General features: G+C 37.8%; 1 protein-coding gene across 1 annotated transcript; it reads right to left on the bottom strand.

Moving 5' to 3' along the window:
• Positions 1–20,853: 20,853 nt before the first annotated feature.
• Positions 20,854–22,284, bottom strand: LOC108150105 (EF-hand domain-containing protein D2 homolog). The gene has a single exon (XM_017278072.2). It carries the CDS (start codon positions 22,130–22,132, stop codon positions 20,996–20,998), a length of 1,137 nt encoding a protein of 378 aa, XP_017133561.1. The 5' UTR covers positions 22,133–22,284; the 3' UTR covers positions 20,854–20,995.
• Between the last annotated feature and the right edge of the window lie 1,184 nt (positions 22,285–23,468).

Genomic DNA, 23,468 nt, shown 5'->3' with positions numbered 1-23,468 from the left:
TTTAAATTATATTATTATTTTTTCAGTTTTAGTATGTACTATGTATTTTTGTAAACTATTCGATCAATAGCGCCCATAATTTGACCACGCAGATAGCCTTATACATACAGCATTAGGGTAACATTTTTAAAAGAAATACATTATTATAATTTTTGTTCTGGTTGGCTTATAAGTGTCTTACGATCCTCCTGTCGCTGCGATGGAGACCATAATACCACAAGCAAAAACAGCTTTTCATCAGATACTTGAGCAGATTTCGAACCACCACTCCCTCCCACTGAATAGAAGGCTCCACCATTATGTTTTATAATCATTTTACAACCGGTGTGATATTTAGAATATGACCAAAAGTTGCTTCATCGTTTCTGTTTTTAGGGAAAGTTTTTCCATGGCCACAGCATATCTCAGATGCTGCCCATTCCTCTGCCGCCGAATGTTGTTTTTAGTTGCGGGCGTGGATGGGTGGGTGGTTGGGTGCTAAAAGTTGCTAGCAGAGCCACATGGCAGATGTGTTTGGTTGCCGTTGCTGCTGTTGTTTTTATTTTTTATAGTGCTGGCCATAAAGTACTTAAAAGTTTCATTTTACGCCTATTTTGCTGGACGAGTGCCCCATTATCAGAGTGCGGGAGCCACCAAGTGACCAACTGACCTGGCCAGAATTCACCAGATTTCCCTGCTCGCCGCTGGCTGGCAAAAATCCAATTTGCCAACATTTTAACAATCATTGCCGTCGGGCACTTCAGCAACTCATATTGTGGCCATCCACTTTTAATTGCTTGCCTAAACAAATAATATTTGAGTAGCATATTTCCGGAGGTTTGAGTGCTGGCACACGGAAATACAATTTTTGATTTGTCTAATAATTCATTAAAAAAATTCTCCATAGCTGTTTTTAAATCATCTTAGTTTAGCTTAAAATTCGTTCTTTTCAGATCTTAAGCGATTTAAAGTCACCAAGAAGTAAGAGAAAATTAGGTTAATGATTTTAGAACATCCTTATAATAAAAGTTTTTTTTTTTTTGAGTGCACCAATTAATAGCTGGACAGCAGCGTAAAGTGGATTTAAGTCAGCCAAAAGGTCAAGGGAACGAGCTAAGACGCTGGGCAATTGGGAGGTAATTGCTCGTCAGCTCGTCGAGAGCTCCAAACTCGAACTCATCCTTCGCCACAGAAACTTGTGCCTATCAATATGCCGGCCTGATGAATACCATCATCATCATCTCGTGCTCCCGTTCCCTTTAGTACAAATTTTAATAACTGTATTCGGTTGAGGACATTCAATGTCCTGAGCCAGCTTGTTTATATTTCCTTTCGCGGGCTCTCTGCACCAAAGTTTTTTAACAATTTATTTTTATTTTGGAAACATTTTTCTGCATCTCCCTCGGTTTTGCCTTTTGCCGTTTGCTCCACTTAAATACAAAACGTCTGCCCGCCTGCTAATGGCTTTTCGGCCCGGAAAAATGGGCGTGGAAAAAAGGGAAGATTCTGGTTTGGTTTGGCGGTTCTCGTAAACTATGAGTGCCTCTGGCCTGAGTAAGGCCAAAATGGAAAACGGAAAACTGATGAAAAAAATTCTTGGGCTATTCGGCCAGCAGCTGATCAATGCCGCACCCCCTGTTCACTTGCTCACTTAAAAACTGTAAGGCAAATTTATCATGATTATGGTCACAGAAGGCTTATAAACGTAATTGGTCGTAGAAAAAATAAGATTTAATCTGGTTGCCTTTGAGAGGCATCTCCTCTAGATTGAAAGAAAAATTACAAAGTTTTCAAACAAATATTGACTAAGAACTGTATAATTTGCATAGTTTCCTGACATCAAAGAAATAGTTGTTAAGACATCATCCTGACATCAAAGAAATAGTTGTTAAGAAGTTTTAAAGTAGATTTTAATATTAATGGTAAGTATTAACTTAAAATTTTGAAATTAAAGTGGGTTTACCATTGATACTTGCTTTTAATTTTAAATATAATTTATTCTACCTACATTTTTAAAATACTTAGTTCCAAGTCTTGTATCCTTTAAATTTGCCTTGTGTTTAACGAACAGCAAAAGCATACTTTTAACAACTAAGCATTTAGCTTGTTTAAATAGTTTTCCAGGTTTTCTAAACTAAAAGAGAGAACCCATAAATGTGGTTCCACAAAATAGCAAACATTTTGTGGACGACCTTTATGCGGCTTGATTGCAACATTTGTTGCACCCTCTGGATGTCATCGTCTCCATGCCATTTTTATGTGCGCTAATAAAAATGCAAAATGAGTGCCAACTAAAGTAAACATAAATCGCATAAAATACAAATTAAATGCTTGCCCAATGGGGCGACTTCCCTCACTTTTCTCATCTTTCTCTCTTTTTCTCGGTCTCCTATGCATGCCGGTCATTTATATGCGGGGCTTTCTGTCTACGTAATTGTCCTGCCGACAACCCACCAAGCACCACCCACCAAGCAACACCCACCACCCACCGGCCAGTCTCACATTCTCTGTTGTGGGTGTCGCCCTTGTGGCCCGGCATTCCATAGATTGCTTAGTTTCTTCGAGGCAGACTCCTGCACTGCAAATATATTGTCTGCATAGACTTTTTAAACTTATATATAAAGTTCGTAACCCCAATTTAGAATTGAATACGATAACTTCTAGTTTGGCTGGAGACAATTAATTTTCTTACCTGAAAAATCAGGTAACCTAAACAAACTACTTTAATTAAATACGAACAAGATAAATCATTTATGTGCCAAAAATTAAAGATCAGTATTAAAAATTTAATATTTTTCTAATATTAAGGGCTTAAGTTTATAGTTTAAAACTCATATTTGATTGCTGTGTAGTTAGGTTTTACTGCTTTTGGCCAGCTGCATGTCTATGCATGCAAAATGTTTTTCATGCCCGAGACTTCGCTAGTCGAGGGGTGGAATGGCTTGGGGAGAAGGGGCTAAAAAGGAGACTTCAACAGCAGGATCTCGTTTCCAGTTGCTTTCTACTTTTTGTGTTTGCACAAGTGTCCGTTGCGGTTGAAAGGTGAACATGACGTTGGCACATTGCAGGTGTTCACCCTGCCACTGCCTCACCCCAAACCATTCGGTACCCCACATACAACCCCTTGTGTTAGATGAAAAATAAACACTATGCAGCATGTCCAGCTCCAACATTTTTCCCTTTTTCTTTGGCATTCTTTAGCGCCCCCTGCTCAAGATGATTTACAATGCTTTGTGCTTCTAGCTGTCTGGCCACTCACCCCCTTAGTTTTGTCCCCTTAATTTCCTCCATTGAATTTTCTTTCACCACTCCTTAGTGTCCTGAACTCATTTACCTGCTCCTTGCGTTTGTCGCATAATCGTTTCGGTACTAAAGGCTATGCCACGGGCTAAACATGCATTGAAATGCATTCCCTCGGCAGTTGATCCTGGCCACGCCCATCTTCTCCTTGCCTAATAAAAAACAACACAACAGGAGGAAAAATGAGGAAAATCGAGAAGAAAATAATAATAAAGCACTTGAAACAAACGTTTTCAGTAAATTTAACATTAGCTCCTTTTGTTGGGCCATACAAAACCGTCAGGTAGAGGAAGGCGATGGCTACATTGAAAAAATTACTGATAGATTTTAAGATGTTAATAAAATTAATTAATATCTATGCTTATCTATATTTAAGTAAATTTGCTTATATGACCTAATGAGAATCCAAAAGTGGCCCAAGTAGGCTAACCTTCTTTATGAAAAGAATTGACACTTTTATTTGTTCAGTGCATGACTTTTGCGTGCGCTCTAGCGAGCGGCGGCTAAAAAACTTTGGCTGCCTTTCGCGCAGCGCCTGAAAGTAGGCAACAATATTCTTTGTTGTTTGTTGTGAGTGGCCGCCATGAAGTTATTATTATATGCGCCGCACTTGTGTGTATGTGTGTGTGTTGGACTGCGCTCCGCGTATTTACTAGCTCTGTGTAGCATACTTTTCAGCTTGCGTGGCTGTTGTGTGTTAAAGTCGGCCAGTCCTCCGCCACTGCCACGCCCCCCATCCCAGCCCACCGGCCATGTCAACTTGGCCGCACATTTGTGATTTATGTGGCAAGCCAACCGGAATTTTACACAGGCCAGCATGGCATTCCTTCGACTACGGGCCCGCTCAAAAGTGGGCAAATTATTTCAATTTCCATTATCGTATTGCCCTGATTGCCATCCGGAGTTTGGCTCTTTACTTTTTATTGGCGTTTTGTGGCTTATTAACCTACTTATGATGCAGAATTGGTTATAGTCCTTCATTAGTTATGCACTTTTTGGTTTATCTGCTTATTATTCTGGCGTTAGGGCAAAGGACTCGCTCTCGACCGACTTAACTGGAAAATCGATTTGTTTTATCTGCGATCGGGCATAGTGCAATTAAGATGTTCGTGTGGCCTGTCTTTTTTCAGCGAGTGCTTTTCATTGTTTTCCCATAAATTATGTTTCTATTGAAGTTCAAATATTAAATTTGTAGAGGTGATATAATAATTAAATTTATTTTAATCTTAATATCTCTGATTAAAAGGCTTTATTAAATCACGAAATTTGTAAAAAATTTGCTATCAAGGCATGAGTTATATAACATTTAACTTTCTTTAAATACCATATCAAATGTTTCTAGAGTTATTGTGGGAATTGTTGAATGTTCTGCCACTTTGTTTGTTCTGCCCACTTAAACTTTCGGAAATATTTCGCAAACAAAAGTTGCTGGCATAAATTGCCCACAAATTGCTCATATTGTAACAACTTACTTAGGGTTTCCATCTTCGTCTTGCCTCTGCGGCCATTTCCCATTTCCGTTTTAGACTTTTATGTTTGCATTCCAGCCACACTCGCATGGCGACTGAAGTTGAGTTTTATGTGAGCGTTGCGCTCTAATTTTTTGAAGCCAATAGTTGTCCAATCAATTTCAAGTGCCCGGCACTAACTTAAATCTACATAAAAATGGGCGAGCACGCACACCCAGAAACGGCAGGAAAATGCGGAAAATCCGTACGAACACACGCACAAGGCCAGAGCCAGCCATAAAATTCTTTGTTGACGCATGGCGATGGCGACCAAGCGAGCAAGAGAGAGGGAGGGAGAGAAGAGGGAGATGGCGTCGGCGTCTAGGAATTTCGCATGTATAAATTTGCACAGACGCCTACGAGGGAGAGATGCAAGGGCGTTCCGAAAACCAACAAAGCAAACTGCAGCGATGGGAAATGCAGACAAAAAGACTGAAGGATGACTACCAAAATAATGGCAACAATAAAAGTGTTATAAAACGGAATGTTTGCACTTAGGAGTGTCAAGATTCGGCTTTAAGAGCATTCTTTTAATCTGTAAACAAACTGTCAATGTTTAATATTTAAAAGGTAAGCTGCTAAAGCTCTCCGTGCCTAATACTTAAAACTTTAGCTTGCGTTAATGACTTACCTATTTATTTATAATATTTTAACCACTTACTTACCTGAGAAGTTTTTCGATCGATTGGTGAGCACAAGCATCTAAAAATAAATAAAACCGAACATTCGTTGAATTTAATTCAGTTAATATCATTTTACAAGGTAAAACATTAATATTCTTTAACAAACCCCTTTAAGAATGGAAAGTCTGCACACAATCGTTTCGAACTAAAGGCTTGTTGCTATATTTGTCATCTCCACTTGCTTGCTATAATTTTATTAAAGCCCCAAAACATTGCTTTTCCAGTCGCAGCAAGGCGAATGGCCTCTCTGATTGGTATTCCTACTGAATCCCTTGGCTGCCTGACTTTCGAAAACAAGCAATCCCCTCTGACAAAGGCATATAATATTGAAAGAGCCAGCCAGCGATTTCGACTGCTTGTGCTTGTGCGCCTGCCTATTTTGCAATTAATGAAAAAATCTAGCGAAATGAATTTTTTAAGTCAATAGCTACGGCAACGAGGGGCTGCTGCCATCAAAATGGGTCATGTTTGCCCATGGTGTAATGTGTAGAATGATTGCAACTTTAAAAAGCAAACAAACAAAGCAGGGGCTCTGGGTGGATCTGGATCTGGAACTGTAGCCCACACCAGGCTGAATAAATAGCAAACTGCCTTGTAAGGGTGGAGTAAACAAACAAGGAGCGACTGTCTGCCCTCCCAGTCGACCCATTTTTCTTGCCCACCAAACACTCTGAAAAATAGTGAAAATAAAATATTCTCAAGCGTCGATAAAGTGGGACACAAAGAAATTGCATCTTAAGCCTGAACTGCCGGAATGTTAAGTTTTTATTTTCTATTTATGCCAGTAGAGGCACGCTTCAACCTTTTGCTACAGTAAATTAATGTAATATTTTTGCTGAGTGCAGGGGCATCGTGCCTGCATTTGGCAGTAGAAGACTTTGAATGGCAGCCGTCAGTTGGAAAGTTGCTGGAGTAGAATGAAGAAGGAGCCATCGATGCTGCACTGGTCCAATGCACCGAAGCACCTACTGGCTATCTCAGATCCCTTCCTGGCCTCGGATTTTCTCGCTTCCTCCGTCGGCATCCACAATGGCTGCTGATTGCCAGAGTCGCAAGATGGTGTAAGGACGCCTGTTTAAGTCGCCCTCGAGTGGCCAAAGGAGAATGGCTTTTGAGAGAAGTTCTCAGGACTTTAAAGGAGTTTCGACCGCCCATTTCTCTTACTTATCCCGCCCACAATCTGCAAATCCGTCGGCTCATCTAAATGCAGCCGTATTCCCACTCGTCGAGTTTCCGACTTCCCCAGTTGCCCACATTGATTACGAGGAGCAACAGCTGGAGTGGAACAAAGAGCCTCATCATCGGCATGCAGCTGGGATGCATATTCACCTGATGTCGGCCTCCGATCTCAAGCTGTCGAACAGCAATAAAAAGCCATACGAGTAAGCCGCTTTTACAGGCCCAAGGATGGGAAGATATCCCGGAATCGGAAGTCAGCACTGCAATGGAGCAGTGGAGCACTGGAGCATCAACCGCTTGAATACGGCTGATTTTGTTAAAACGAAACAAATACTCAGGGCTCGCTGAGCAGCTCAACTAAACCAAGTCCACTGGAAAGAAAAGACTTGCTCAAAGTCAGTTCTACAATGTCTAAATGCTTAGATATATTTAACATTGTTTGTATTAATTAATAGTGAGATCTTTTTGTGTTAATTAAACCCCTATCCTAAGCTTAGAAGCGTTTTCTAACACACATTTCAGTTATTAGTTCTTTTATTCAGGGACCGAAAATAATCATTAATCATTCGTTTTTCTAAACTTAAAAATCATCCACCTAAAATAGTCCCATAATCAAAAGAACTATATTATAAATATTGAAATATTTTTTATTTATATTCGTTTTTTGGTGATTTACTTGAGGCTAGTGCAAATGCCTGCAATAAACCCATGAAAAACTAATTTGGAAATACATTATTAAATCTTTTTTTTTTACAATTCCAGTGCTAGCATGTCGAGTCATTGACTCAGTTGCAATACCAATGATACTACATGAGATACAAAGATACTTTATCTGCTAGCTAAGCGTAATTAAAAACTCTCCTTTAAACGGTTTATAAGTGGCAGGCAAATGAATTGCAAATGATTTGTAAAAACATCAGCCAGCAGTTTACAATTACCAACACACACAAGCCAGAAAGCAGAGGGCAAAAACATCGGTAGGACTGGCTGAAATGTCTGCTCCCTTGGATCCTTTGGCTCCTCTGCGGAGCTCAAAGGGTTGTGCCTTCTGATTAAAAATGGCGAGCGCCAGCTGCAACATCAGGCCAATCGTATAGGATGGGATGGAATTGAGTGGGATGGGATGGAGCGACCCTTTTAACCCAGATTGAAAAAACTGGAAATTAGTTTTCATTTATGTTCGCTGCTCGCCCCCTTAAGTTTGCTTTTTACTGCGCTGGCAGTTAATTTTTAATGGCTGGCATCTAAACTGTTGCTTGGCATGTAATTATGCGTGTTATGGCTTCCAAAGGCATTCAGTTAAGCAGCAGCCACGGAATCGGGAGGCAGTCCACAGCACAGGGCCGAGAACCCACAACAATGGTCAAGGCAATGGCGGCGCTTAGAAATGCAGTTTGTTTGCCGCTAAATGTTTGTGCATAAAACGCTCGCTTTTTAAATGAGTTTGTACCCAATGCCATTCCGCAAATGTTGCTAGCTGCAGTTTCACAAATATTTCCCACAGAAAATATAAAGTTAGTTTTAAGATTTGCAATTTAAATGATGTAAAATCTTGGTATTTTATTGTTTTATAATTTATAATATTTTCAAATTGATTTAAATTCAATAAAACCGGGTTACTTGTAAAAAAAAACAACTACTTACATCGTATTTTCCTTATCTCCTATATAATACGATATGCGAAAATTAATATTTATAATAAATGTTTTTCTTAATATTATCTATATCATACTAAAGAATTTTTGAAAAAAAAACACTTTACTTAGGAGTAGGCATACATTAATATTTTAAAAGAAAACATTTTGATTTAAGTAAAAATTACTTGTAAATCAGGAAAATACTTATTTTCAATGACACCAAGTTAAGACGTCTTGAAGGTAGGTTCTTAAGCAATCCCCAATTTCTGGAACTCCCTCAAAGGGTTTAGCTCATTCATGTTCTATCGCAGAATCGTTGTCAATCGGCTGGGGTGCAAAAGTTGGGCGAAAAGAGCGATTCGAAAAGCGATAACTGGGAACGCTTTTCCCGGCGATAAGCCAAACAATGTGCGAGTGGGTTTGAAGCAGAGAGTTTCCATTGATTTCCGTTTAGCAAACGATGGAGCACTAAAACAGACCAACAAAATAGGAGCCATGGGTTTGCCAGGCGATTGTGGGTTTTTGTTGTTGATGTTCGATGGCTGGTTTTTGTTGCTGGCACTTTCCCCTGCACTTTCTCTTTGGCGTTTTGCACGTTTGCATTGTTATCGTTTGGTTTCTGCTGTTGTGCAAATTATTACATTGACCCAGTAAGCGGGAGAACTTTGCGTTACATGCGATGCAAACGTGTGGGGTTGGCCATAGGAAAATCTTGAAAATCAGGAAAATTTATCAAAAGTCAAAAATTGATTGCGGCAGCAAGCAGGAAATGTAATTAACTTATAACTGTAAACATTTCTTGGATATTTCCTTGATTTTCCTTAATGCTTAGCCATAAATCACAGAAGAAAATCTAGATTCCTAATACAACAGGTATATATTTTGTTTCTCTCTTATTTTTAGCTAAAGGAATTTCGACGTGGTCTGTTGCATATATATCTCTGCATAGATATGTAAACGTTAACGATGGGTTGTTAATTAACACGAATAATTTATAGAAATGAGATGCATATTTAATTTTTAATTCCATTGAAAATTGTACATAAGGACTTTTGAATGTTAATAATTTAAATTAATGTTTTGTGTACATAACGAGTTAAGTTTATAAACAACAGGAAAGAGTTAGATTTTGTCTGCACTCATGAAATTAAAAGTGTTTAATATTTAAAGTGCCAATTAAATTATACTTTTAAGTACTTTTTAAAAACGAGAAGAACAATATATAGACGGGCCGTAAATATTTTATACATCCTTGTTTTGTATTTGTTTTATATTTAAGCATATTAAATGAAGTTTGTATTAAACTTGCTGACTAATTGACTGATTGACCATATTCTGAGTGAAATAATTTAATTAATACTAAAATTGTATGCCTTAAATCAATATAAATTCAATTCCCACTGGGATCCCAAAACCTTTTGATGAAGTTTGGCATCTGTATTTTCTTGGCCTGCTTCCATGTTTAATCAGTTTTATTCAATTTTTCCATTTTTGTTACTCCGTCTCTTCCGTTTTGTATATTTGCTTTTTTTTCTGGCTGAACCACAAAAGCCTAATTCAATAATGGCCGCAAGCGTCAATGCATAGACACAAAAAATTGGCAACAATTTAAAGCGTAACCGCAGGCGTTGTCCATATTTTTGGCCATTGACACGGCAACAACGACGAGTTACAACTTGCAGCTTGTCCAGACAATTGCCGCAAAAAGCCAAGAGGCAGGACACACAAAAAACTGAGGAAAGAAGGCGTGACCATAGACTTGCTTGCAGTTGAAGGCTCATAAATTAGGGGCGTGTCGGGCGGCGCAACAGACAAATATATACACCTAGAAAAAAAAAAGTTTTTTGCGGATTACAGTTCATTCTAAAATAATTTCTACAGAAGTTTTTTTATTTTTTTTATATTTTTAAATAAATGCTTTAATAAATGGCTTGTTAAACAAGTTTGATTTAACCTCTTAAATTAAAAAATACATGGAAATAAGAAAAGTAATTAAATCAATGCATATCAAGGCAGTTTTAAAAGAATCCTTATTGTTTTATATAAAAAGCGATCAGGGATAACCTGTGGTGAAAAGTTTTTTCCTGTATTCACATATACACTGCGAGCATTTTTACCTCCCCCCACATTTTTTAAAGGGGGCGTGTTTGTCGGCTGGTTGAGTAAATCTTCAACGTTGTTGCACAGGCGATAAGAAAAGATAAATGGGGCTTTAATGCAAAATAAATTAAGCACTTGTCGTGTGTATTACGGGCGGGACGCCAACTGCTGCTCCGTGGCATGCCAGGAATGACATTTGATTATCAGGCGGTTGCACGGCAACTGCCGCTCGACTTCGACGCGACTTTAACCGCGTGCGCGTTAAATAAATCAATGCCACTGCCGACAGCCACATTTGCACTGCGAGTGTGGGAATTTGAGTTTTTGAGAGTGGCATAATCCTGCCACCAGCTGCGCCTTAATTAAACTCGACGCTGGAAATGGCACTCCGACCAAGAGTTTAAGTTGTGACCTCACCCAAGAGGTGGGCTCGCTGCCAAAAATTCAGCGATAAATTTTTAAGAAATGCACACCTTTCAACTGCGGTCTGTGGGCTTAGGCCAAGCCTGTAAATAATTTCATTTTTTAGGGAATTAAATTTTTAAACAGTAAACCTAATTTTAAAAGAAATTTTATTAATATACATTTCCTGAAAAAACGATAAATATCTAAATTCTTTTAATTTTATAGCATTTTTGACTTATGTAAAATGCACTTAAATGAAATAGGAACTATATAGGGTCTAATATTTTCCAAATTTATTAGAATAATTTAAGCACTTGTTTATCATGCAATTAAATTTGCATTTTATTGAACATTCAATTTAAATATTAAATTCCATAGTCTCATATAAGTTTTTAATATTCAATTTATTTACCAGTGTGCACAAAAACGTTAAGCACTTTGCGTAGCTTAAACAAAAGTAGCTAATTTTATATTATTTATAAATATAGTCCCTGATTATCATAATAACTTATTATAAATCGTTTGTTGTTGCACAAATTTGACGAGAACTCACACGCGATAGCCTCTTTTCAAATTAGAAGTACATTTTCAGTGACATCAGCGCCATTCCACAGACAAATATATATTCTGATTGTCGTCCGTCCGTTTGTTTATCTTTGTTGCTTGAGGCGTTTACCTGCCGCGTTTATGTAAATACACAATTTACTTTTCATTAAAATAAATGAATTGCCCACATATGCCATTGGGTTCATTCTCCCATTCGTTTCAATTGAGTTTTGTGCATACATATTAAACGACTGGTGTGACTGTTTTATTGGTTTAAGCTGTTTGAGCAGGCCCAAACCGATTCATGTGGCTGGTGGAGAAAAGCGGTAAGCTTGCGTGTTTTCGAGTGATTAGCAGCCACTACAACAAGTCCAAGTGTGTGATCCTTATCTACGCCATTTAAGAGCAGACTTCCAGGCGTCTAGAAAGCCATAAAACCTTGGACACAATTAGCGACTGTCTGGGAAGCTAAGCTCGAATCCAGACGGATTTAGTGAAATAAGTTTTGTAATTCATTTTACCTCTTTTTTCAGTGACGTTTCGTCAATTTTCAGTTGATGCTGCATAATTAACGGCGTAAATTAATGTTTTGAAAGCTTGGCGCATTCGCTTAGTTTGCTGGTTAATTCGTTTTGTTGTTTTAGTTATAATTGCACAGCGGATGGTTTTTGTCATTTGCTATAAATTAATTAAATTGTTCATTTCCGCTATTTAATTAAATGGCAACCGACAAAAAATATACGAAAAAATGGGGATGAATGTAATTTTCCATTCAATATTAAATTAAAATGACAAGCAATAAGAACTCATTACGGAAAATGTGTTTTTCTATGGTCGTAAATATTGGGGCCCACAGCTAGTATTAAAAAACAAAAGTTAGGGTAAGAAGCAGGTCATGCCACGTACTGGGAATTTATTGTTACCTACTTTTAAGCTTAAAATATTATGTCTACAAAAATGAAAAGTATTTCTATTAATATTGAGTACATATTTTAGAACGTATTTTCAAACCCAAATAAATATTTATGTTAACTAATGTAATTTTGTATTATATAATCCTTGTACCACAATGTTTTTTTCTGATGAAAGCCAACATAAATATTTATCACTTTGACTCCTTATTTCCGCAGAACTCTTCCAAGTATTTGCATCCAAATTGATTAATTTGCATAGCCTAGTTGCGGTTACAAGAGCTTAGATCACTTATACAACATAATATACATTTAGTCAATTAAATTTGCCACAAATGCTAGATATTAAACTGACATTATTTCGCATGCTGGAGAGTGAAGCGAATTAATTGCATGTCAAACAACAATTGATGGGAATTCATGTCGATTGGGAGCCCATCGGAATCTTGTGTGATATGTGTTCCTGTTTTGCGGATAACAAGGGAATACACTATGCGATACTGTCCCATCCTGTCCTGTTCTCCCCTGCTCTTGTGATTTTCCGGCCTTTTCACCCATTTCCCCCAATTTGCTGCTATTTGTCTGGCTGCCTTGCTTCTTATGGCCTCAATAACATGCGCAAATAAACTGCAACAAACATTTGCCTAGAACTCATCACTCAAGTGTCCGCAGCCCACCTGTTTATCCCCTTCTCCAGCACCCTATTTTCCTTTTCTTTCCTCGTTGCGTTTGTATGCGGTGTGGTATTAGAATTTCTATGCAAATGTCCTTGTCACATTTGGGGAATTTATTTGCAAACACACGATTGCGCCCTCAAGTGCGATGTGCGGGCTAGTGAGTCCTACAACATCACGCATAATAAAATAAGCAACCAAAAATGGAGTTTTGATGTGTTACCAAAAACGGTTTCTCTTTCAGTTGTATCCAGCATGGAATCAAGTTTATGACAACGCTTGCAGTAAAGAGATGTTCTATGCCCATGTCCTTATCAGTTTCATGTATTTATAATGGTTTTTTCTTGTTTTTTGTATGAAATATATGTGTTATATTCTATTATATTTTTTACTTTCGGTCTTCAAAAGTTGCTAAATTGGAAGCAGAGGACTGATTTTAATTATTTTATTATTATTATCTTGTCCTGATATATATTAATTCATGTTAATGTGTTGAAGCCATAGTCATCATATAAAATATCATTTAACAAATATCTATTCACTTTTAAGGTTTACTTATTATATGGGTAGCTAAAATATTTCAATTAGTTTGCATCTCAGTTAAAATTTTGATTGCTTTCCGAACCGCCCCTTAAAAATTCCTTTTTGGAACTCGGTCTCATGCAGTTGGGTTTCTATGATTTGCATGTGAATTTTGGCTGAAAGGCAAAGCCGCAGTAACGTCAAAAACCGAGCTTGTAAAGAAAATATACCGCACATACACGAACGCTGAGTTCCATTTATGACTCACACCCACCACTGTATTTTGACCTTCCTGACTGTGCATAATTTTGGGGTTTTGCGAGTTTGTTGCGCCTAATTGCAAGCATGCAACATGGCTCACAACTGGGCATCGATTGCATGCCACGTAAATCTTCCCAAGTATCCGGGTAACTTTTGGGCTTGGTTTTGGCATTACTTCGCCTCATAGTTTGGTGGTGAGAGTGGCGGAAAGGAGGAGCGCTGGGCATTAATTTCATATTATCAGTGGCCCAGCGGCTATAAAACGCGAGACCCAAACGGAACTTATGGCCTGTTGTGGCGGCACCAAAAAGAATCACAAAAATTTCAGTATTCCGACTGTTTCGCACCTTTTAGTAATATTAACTTTTGAGCTTATAAGTTTATAGGAAAATAACCTTTAAGAGAACTGCTACATATGCGTTTAAATTAAAAAACATTTTTACAGCCATTAAATTAATTAATATTATATTTTTAAGCACTTTAATGGGACTTATAAGTTTAAATAAAAACAAATGCTCTTTGAATAAATGCCTATATATTAATGTAATGTGCTTATATTTTTACCTTTTAGTAATATAAACCATTGAGTTTATAAGTTTACAGGAAAAACAAAAAATCTTTTAAGAAGGCTGTGTTAAAATAATATACATATTTACATTTTAAGCCCTTTAATTGGACTTATAAGTTTAAGCAAAAACAAATGCTATTGAAATATATGCTTTTTTTATTTTATGGTACGATAATTGTGTACAATTTATGTTTTTGTGCTTTTATAATCTTCTCATGTAAAGAGATTGTAAAGAGATGTATTGCCTTTGCAAATAAAACAATAAATACTACAATAGGAAAATTATTTTATTAGATAAATTTTAGACTTTGTTATAATAATGTATTTTTTTCAAACTTGCATACTTAATTCGAACTTATTTTATGCTATTATTTTGTACTTTAAACTTCTTACCGGTATAGTTTGGTTCAAGTATACCCACTTAATCTGTTGGTACCCGGCATGAAAGAAATGGGTAAAGTCTAGCGTACTTTTGGGCCTATATTTAATGGGAAAAACAGCGCCGGACTCAAATTTGAGCTAAGGCCAAAAGCAAGTACGAAAACATTACCTTCTGTTCCGAATTTTCCTTCCACGTTTTTCCTGGGTTGGCATGGGAAACTTTTACTAGCGCGCATTTTCAATGAGCTCACGTGCTCACTCTCTCTTTCGCTTCGACTATACCCCTCTCTTTCCAGTTTCCGGCCCTGTGCGGACACAATTTTACACCGAAATGATTTTTAAAGAGTTCCTTACACCCAAACCTGCATCTTTCAGCTGCCCTACTGGAAATGTGAACGCTGAAAGATGCAAATTTACTATGCTCCAAAGTCGAAATAAATACTAGAGTGCAATGGGGCAGGATAGTCTTGAAGGCGGTTCTCTGGTCAGATCCCTATGCCCACTTTCCTGCAAATTAACGTTTGCACAGGGTTTATGGCCTGGTTCGTCTCGGGGCCATAAAACTTGTTCATTCATAAATCATGCACAAAATTATTATCATTATGAAACTCTCCATTCAGTATCATCAGAAAGAATGGGGGCAAAAAATAACTTTTGGGGCAAAGGGTTAAGCGCATCAGGCAAAGATTTTCATTCTTTTCCGCCCGTTTCCCCATTTTCCTTTTTTTTCGCCCTGCCCCAACGTTGACTTTTATTTTTTCAATTTTTCAACATCAAGCCCGGTTGGGTTCTATGTATGACAAAAGAAAAATGAATGCTGCATAGATTGGCGGCGTGGATTTTATTCTTGTTCTCTCTGAATACTTTCCTTTTTTTATGTTTTATCGTGAGATTTGGAAGTTGTCTGGCAACTGGAATAATTTTACACTTAATTTCATTTATGTTTTCAGCTTACCCTGAACAACCTGCTCCTTCATCATCACCACTTCCTGGGCAGAAACCTGGAAATTCTGGCATTTCGATGGTTAAAGTTCGACTAAGCGATGCATTTCAATCTTTGGCAAGTTTTCTGCACACATTCTTTCTCGACAGCTTTGGAACGTAACAAGTTTATTTCGTTATTGATATGCAACTGAAACTTTTTGTTTTCTTACGGAGCACTAAAAGGATACTGACTTAGGGAGCACTCTTTGTTCAATTTAATTTAATTTCTTATCTCACAGTAAGCTGAAAGATTTGAGGAAATTTGGTGCAAAATATATAAAATAATTATACAAATATGTTGGTACATACTCAGGTTAAGATTTAATTTGAAAAGTTTAAAGATTTAGATTATATTTGAAAACTTCAGCAACTTACGTAGACAAAATGTATCGAATTTTTAAACAGTGGCAGTCCGTTATTCACTTCACTGAACTTATCAAATAACATCCAAAGGATTTTGTGCACTCAAATAAGATCAAATTCGATGCTCTGCAAAGCCAGCTAACAAACTTTGATACGCGGATATTACTAAGCGAAGTGAAGGCCAAACCCCACTTAATTCCCACTCGCATTTCAACGGCAATGCGAATCGCAACTGCAGCTGAAGTTTTTGCCTGTGTCGAGTGCATAAATCTTGCAGTGTGCGCGAATTACTTAGGGCAAAAACAGGCAAAGAAAACTTTCAGCGGAGAACACGGAACCAAGTCACGCCTACTCGAGAATCTGCCAATGTTTTCGATATACGTGCTATACACCCACACGATACCACTTCCAATCCCCATCCTTCCTGAATATGCAAAATAGCAACAAGCGCATTGTGAACACGGAAATTGAATCGAAAAGCTTCTTCTGCTGCCTTAGTAGTTCTTGTGGCTGTTTGTCGGAGCTCCGAGCTAACAAAAATTCTCTTGCCATAAAGTTAAGAAAAACATCAGCCAGGCAAATGTAAAGAGCGCTGGGAGAAAACTTTCCACGGAATCTGGGGTGCTGGGAAATGGCAGGCGATTGGTTTTTACTGACCAACGAATTGAGATTCACCCACTTTTTGAAATTTTTTTTTTCACTTTCACAACCTTGGCTACGTGGTGTTCCTTTTGGTTCATACGCTTAAAAATATTGAAAACGAAAGGAGCTGAAATAAATTTTACATTTTGACCCTTAGTTTTTATTATCTAAGTCTGTTACCAGTCTTGTGTCTTGGTTACAATGTATTTAGGTTAAAGAGAACAATTTTTATAATTAAAAGTGAATTTAAAAATTTTTAATTATACTAAATTACTATGAAATATTTTAGGTTTTAACAATGGACTATAAATTTGAAATGAGTTTTGTAAAATATCTAAATGCATATTAAATTAAGTATAAGAAAAACATTAAAAAACGAATTTACTATAAAACTATACAAACTTTGTTTTTCGAAAATGTGGGGGTATAAACCAAATATCTTAAAACGTGTAAAGAAAAAAACGTGCTCAGAAAATTAAATCTAGGCTGTGTTTTTTTCGCATTGGAACTTTATTAGAGTCGGTTTCCCATTTTTCTAGCTCCTCCGAGAGGAAAGCAATTTTTGAAATATTTGGCCGGAACTATTTGAGCAACAATTTCATGTTTTTTTTATTGCAGAAAATATTATTTTGCAACAAATAGTTTTTGTTTTATACTCAAAAGCATAGTTCAACTCCAGAATTGTTCAACCCCCAATTTCAACGCCAATTTTCATTGAACGTTCTTCTAGCGGAAATTTCGCTGCTGGCAGCTCAATCTTTTGCCATACCCACCAAAAACCAATTTGTTTATTTTCAATTGGTTTTTATTTTCATTTTGCTGCATTTGAATTTCCTTCATTTCGATTAAAAACAGCATTTGAATAGAATGTGAATTTAAACTAAAAAACAATACATATTTAAAGTGCGGCAGTAGAAAAAAGAATACTTGTGTTATGTGATCAAAATCATAATTAATGAGACTTAAAACTGAAAAAGTTTTAACTAACTTTAATAAAATAATGTTAAAGATTTCCTTAGTCAAATTGAATTACAAGCAAATGTTAGATTTCTCACAGCAAAATGTAAAAATATTTAATTACACAGCCACGGGGCAGATAGTCGATTCCCAATAATATTTACCGCTCTTGACCCGACTTGGGTGTTGACCTGAACTTAAGCTTCTTAATAAAAATGTGAGTTTCAACTTTCATAGCTCACGCACATGGGGAGAATAATATGAGAAGGGCTTTCTTTTGCGGCCTACCGAGAATTTTAGATGACAACCTTGTGAAAAGGGTACAGAGTAGGGAAAGTAAAATTTATAATATAGGGCGGTTAAAAGTGAAATGTTACATGCAAAAAAAAATATAGGACTTAAACTAAATTTAATTTTACATTAAACATTTTTACTTTTGAGGGAATTTAATTTTATAAGCTCACCGAAAGAAAGAGCCTTTAATAGTTTTTATGTCCACAATCTCTGACAATATTGAGTTTTATGTGTATGCAAAGCCCACAGGACTCGATATACTGGACACAGGAAAAAACTTCGTGCCCTAGATGACATTGAATTTAAGGCATGCCGACAGCTCTGACATGTTCCTCTGTATCCGTTTTCCCCACGGCTTACTATGTCCCTGAAGAAGTGGGCTGTGCTTCTGGGCTCCCGTCAATTATGAATGTAGGGTGCAGATCCTACGCATCTGCCAGAAATTATTACATCAACTAATTGCAATTGGCAGTGAGTGAGCGTGTATAGGGCAGATGGGGTGTTTTTTTGGGGCCAGAAAAAGTTGAGCGCAAATGAGGCAAAAACCGTGGCATACTTTTTGGCGCCCAGCCTCTCATCCACGCGTGTTTGCGTTGGTTTGTTTGCAAACGCTTTAAGGCAAGGAAAACCATGTCAATGACATCTGACACGTGACCCTTTTCCCTTTTCACATCCTCCACACACACACACACACACATACACACACACGCGCATTGAGATCCTTACGCACTCACACTTGCGCTGGCAGCCATAAAGCAATAACCATAAACATTTTGTCAGGGCATCCAGAAGTTGTCCCTGTTTGTTGTAGTGCAACCGTAGTTAGGAAAGGCATGCTAGGTTAAGCAATAGGTATTACAAAAAATTGTAGGAAAGTACTGATTCTAAGTTGGCGTCTCCAGCACCAAAAAACTTCAGCACATAATAATTATGTTAAGTTTATTTGTATATATTACTATAATAGTAAGAAAATAAAATCTAAAAAACTTATTATTTAAGCTTTGCCAAGAAAAAATTAAAATACATATTTTTTCTTTCTAAACTTAAATAAAACATTAAATATTTGCTTGCACATTTAATTTATGTTTTTAATTTTATTATGCAAGCTTTTAAAGACATAAATAAGTGCTTGCACAAGGTACTTCAAAGTGAATTTATAAAATTTCGTGAGCAAAACTGTTGTAATTTAAGTTGTTTCAAATAAGAGGTACATTTTTGTTCAGAAATCGCAGAGCTCCTCTCTTACGCTAAAATAAGTTTTTTTGTGGTCGTTCCAACGTGATTAGATGCGATTGTGCGCGCAATTGAGCAAAATTGATGGCAATGCCATTAAAAGGTATGACTGGTCATGACTTTCCCTGAGACCACGCCCCCTGGGGCCACCCCTTCCTTTCCGCTAAACGCTGCACTGGTTTCACTTACGACGTCACCATCAGCGCTGCCCTCGCCATCGTCGTTTATAATTAATTTTCTAGTGAATTTACTTTCATGGCATTTAGGTTGGCTGAGAGTGGGAGCAGCATAGGAAAAGTCTTGGCGATTTTCCACCCGCTCACTGTGGGCACATAAAAGTGGTTTCAGCTGCGGCATTTATTTTAATTTGAAAACTATTTCCCATGCCTTCCATCGCCTTTCTGCTTATGCTCATTATTTTCGCATGACTTTAGTTGAATTTTTAGTACATTATTTTCCGCAGTATTGCGTATACGCAGCGTCGGTCGCTTTCGTTTTAATTTGTATATGGCGTGTGGCCAGTAAAATGGCTCGATTCGTGGGAGGCCCTAAAATCCAAAATCAGTTATAAATATTAGCACACAGACCCCTAATGGCAGCATAATTGTGTGGCGTGCCAGGATTTTGGCGAGGCCAACTTTTTGATATCCTGTGCAAATGATCGCTCACCTTCGGTTCTAGATTGGCGGTGCCCCACAGGGTATGCAAATACACATCGAAGTACCCGGCGTTGTTAAGAGCGCAAATTATTTGCACGAAAATATTTTTATGCCCCGAAGACTGGAGGCCGCCGGGCCACTTCCGGAAAAGTCGCGCAACTTGCCACTTGGCGTGTGTGGCGCACATTTCGCTCCTCGGGGAGTCGTTGCCCCAGCCAATTTCCAACTGCCAACCGCCAGTGGTGCTGATTTTATTTTTTTGGCAGTAGAGGAAATAAAGAAATGCCTTGCAGTGAGGAAACCGCGGAAATAAGAATGTTATTTAACTTATTCAGATACTGTGACGAATTTCTTTCCGGCAGACTAAGGACAATAAACTGTAAGTAAAACAAACAATAGCTTTACAAATATCGAGCTTCTAAAATTCTGAATCATTTTGCAGCCGAAATAACTTCGACTTATGGAGACAATGAGGTAAAGAATTAATTTAACCTGTATTTTGACATACTGTCAGAAAACAATGCATTTTTTCATGCAAATTGAAAAATACCTTGATTTAAAAATTGAACTGAAAAGTTGCATTTGAACAGACTGACTGTCATCGCAAATGATTCACATTTATCTATTCGAATATAGTTTTTACATACAGCTTTAATAATGCAAGTTAAAAAAATATTTTTTTTCATTTTCAGAATTAAAATTATTTGTAAATTTAAATTGTAAAGATTAAAGAATAAATTTGTATAGATAAGTTAACACTACACTGCACAATACCCGTTTTTTAACGCCAGTGAAACAAGTTTTTTTATTCAGACTTCATGTTTGGGAAGCTTAAGTTATGAAAGCTAGGCCGTAAAAATACTTAGCTTGAGCAAGTTCCAACCGAATTAAAGCTATTTGCCAGGTCAGTAAAAAGCTGAATAGCCATCGCTACCGCTAGGAAAACAACCAAATGAGAAAAAAATTGAAAAGCGGCCAACCCAGCAAGAAGTGGGAGTATCAGAAGTGGAGGTATTGTTTCTGAACCCGGCTATTACCTTTGATTGGTCACTTAAGCAACGTTCGCGTTCTTGGATCAAACTTTATTGGCAAATAACTTAAGGAAAGTTATGGAGTAGACTCAAGGTCACTCTATGATGAAACGTACAATTTGGTTTGAGCAGTTCAACTTGAAATTTGTACACAACACACTCGTAACGGCGGGTCAGCTCATTGTTCACTCTCGAGCTTTTTGAAAACGGCCGCGGCGGACTTGAATTGTTCCCTTTGGCAGCCTTTGTTCTGGCAGTCCTGGGAATTGGTAGTCGGAATTCTGGCCACCGGTTGAGCCAAATTCAGGGGCAGTGGTTCCGTTTGTAGGGCTATCTTGGCCTCGAAAAAGAGTTTGGCGGCTCTAACACCCAACTGGGATACGTCTACGGCTTGACTCATGGCCAAACGCTGCTTCTCGCGATCCTGTAGATTCCACTTACGTAACTCCAGGCGGCGCATCAAAGTGCCATGGATAAGCAGCACCTGACAGAAGTTCAGCCGACCCTCGTGATTTCCTACCACATGGGTCATAACATTCTTGACTGCCAAATGGGTCTGCGGCATCTCCAGTATCTCCAGGAATCTCTTGAGTTCCGCCAGACATATATACCCATCCTGATCTTCATCCACACGCATAAAGCTGGAAAAAGCTGAATCGATTTCGGTGCGATTAAACCAAGTTGAAAACCGTTGGAAAACTTCGTCCAGACTTATTTCGCAATCACTATCACTGCCTTCGGGCGTAAAGATTATGGATCTTTTCTCCATTACGACCTTAACGGAGGAGGAATGCGTTTTGAGATCTTCGCCAGAGTAGGTCTCTTTTCCCAACTTCTCCTTTGCCTGATTGTTACTAGCATCCGTTAGGGAATCGATCTCATTGAAACTATACAAACTCTGAGTGGATGCGTCGCGAATCTGTCTACTGTCGATTGATTGCCTGATGTACTTGTAGGAACAACAGGATGTGAAGGACAAACAGGAAGACAGCTCCTCGTCCTCTAATAAGCTTATCTCCTGCGTAAGCTCAAAGTCATTGGGATCTTCGGGTTCTTCCGTCTTTTCGTGCTCCTTTGTATGTTCCAGCTCCAAGGGAACTTCCAAGCTCTTCTCCTCCACCACTGGAACCTCAAAGATTTCCTCAGCTAGCTCTGCAATTCCCAGCTCGTTACCCACCACGTACCTTAATATCTCCTCAATCTGCAAAAATTTTTCAGGCTCGATTTTCGAAGAGTTTTGGAGCGACGTCTGACTTTGGTTTGGTGTTGCTGCTGGGACTTCGAACTCTTCCCTGACGGTGAAAACCTCCGACATAATTGCAGCTTCAGTTTTGCAACAAATTAATTGCAATGAAAATACACAAAATAGTTACCAAAGTATTTAAAAAATTATAAATGTAGAAAGCTTGAAATTTTTGTTTTTCTGGTTCCCTATATATTTTGTCTATGGTTTCCGAATACCTGTATGTGTTTGACTGTTAACTGTAAATGACAGTTAAATCAGCCGCTTCAGAGAAACATGTTTTTTTTATCTAAATTATTTTTAATTACAAATCATAACTAATATGATAGCGCTAATTTGATATAAATGTAAATCTTTTTTCCTAATTTGTTCTTATATCTATCTCTATTATTGACTGTTCCGTTTAATATCGAATATGTGGAATCGTCTTAATATAAATGATTTTAAATCTTTTTAGGGTATCTTTTAAAACTAAAAGAACATTAATTCTGAAAGTGTGAAATGTTCCTTTTTTCTAGTGCCAGTATTCCATGCATGGAACTTAAATGAAAATCTCATACAAGTTTGTTTTTGTTTAATAGTTACCGGGTTGTTTGCTTATTAAACTGATTGAAGTGTGCTTTTGTATTCCCAACAGGGAGGACAAGTTTTTTTACAGTCGGGACCCCGGTCCACTCGAGATTAATGACTAAGGACGAATTTCGGCACGTCTGTCCGGTGCGGGCCCTGCTAACATGCCATGGCCATAAACAGTTAATTAAGCTTTTATTGGTTACTCTTTTTGTTTAGCTTTCGGACCGCCCGACTGGCTGACATTTCACGTTTTATTTGTCAAACAAGCGACCAAAAAAGTGACGACCATAAACGGTGACGTTGGGTCGCCTTGGTTGCGGCTATATAGCCTCCGATCCAGCTCCGAATTCTGGCAAAGCTATTTGCCGTGTGGCATCTACCCCCGTTTTTTGCCTGGCTTATTTATTCACTCATTTCGTGTGCAAAAATATTTGGTGATAACGAGCTGGCAGCCCACGGCGACTTGTCATGTTTAAACCACATTTATTTGCCGCTGCCTTTGCCCAGGCGACAGTAAAAAAGTGTACGTATTTTGTATATATATACTAGAATATTTTTTTTGTTTGTTTCGGGGTTAGCCGTACAAGAAAAACGAGCGGCAAGTAATGTCAGCAAAAAGTTGCGGGCTTCGGCATTTAATTTACATAGCAAAGTTTTCCTTATTTCGACAATGCTGATTATAAAATTTCCGGCAAAATAAGAACTGGCGAAAAAGCCTGACAACTGGGTTAAGCGAAAGCATCGACGGTCAGATAAAAAGCCAAAAACGTACAATTTGTCCTCCAAACAGGGTGATGGAAAAAAGTTTGCGAAAGCAGTTTGTGGCGGAAAGTTC

This window comes from Drosophila elegans, unplaced genomic scaffold (genome assembly GCF_018152505.1).
Source record: "Drosophila elegans isolate 14027-0461.03 unplaced genomic scaffold, ASM1815250v1 contig_476, whole genome shotgun sequence".
NCBI lineage: Eukaryota > Metazoa > Arthropoda > Insecta > Diptera > Drosophilidae > Drosophila > Drosophila elegans.
Note: the sequence above shows the minus strand (reverse complement) of the source record. Positions and strands in the feature narration are given on the sequence as shown.

Excerpts from the sequence above, each read along its gene's own strand:
- LOC108150105 (XM_017278072.2), bottom strand. The coding sequence starts at position 22,132 with ATGTCGGAGGTTTTCACCGTCAGGGAAGAGTTCGAAGTCCCAGCAGCA.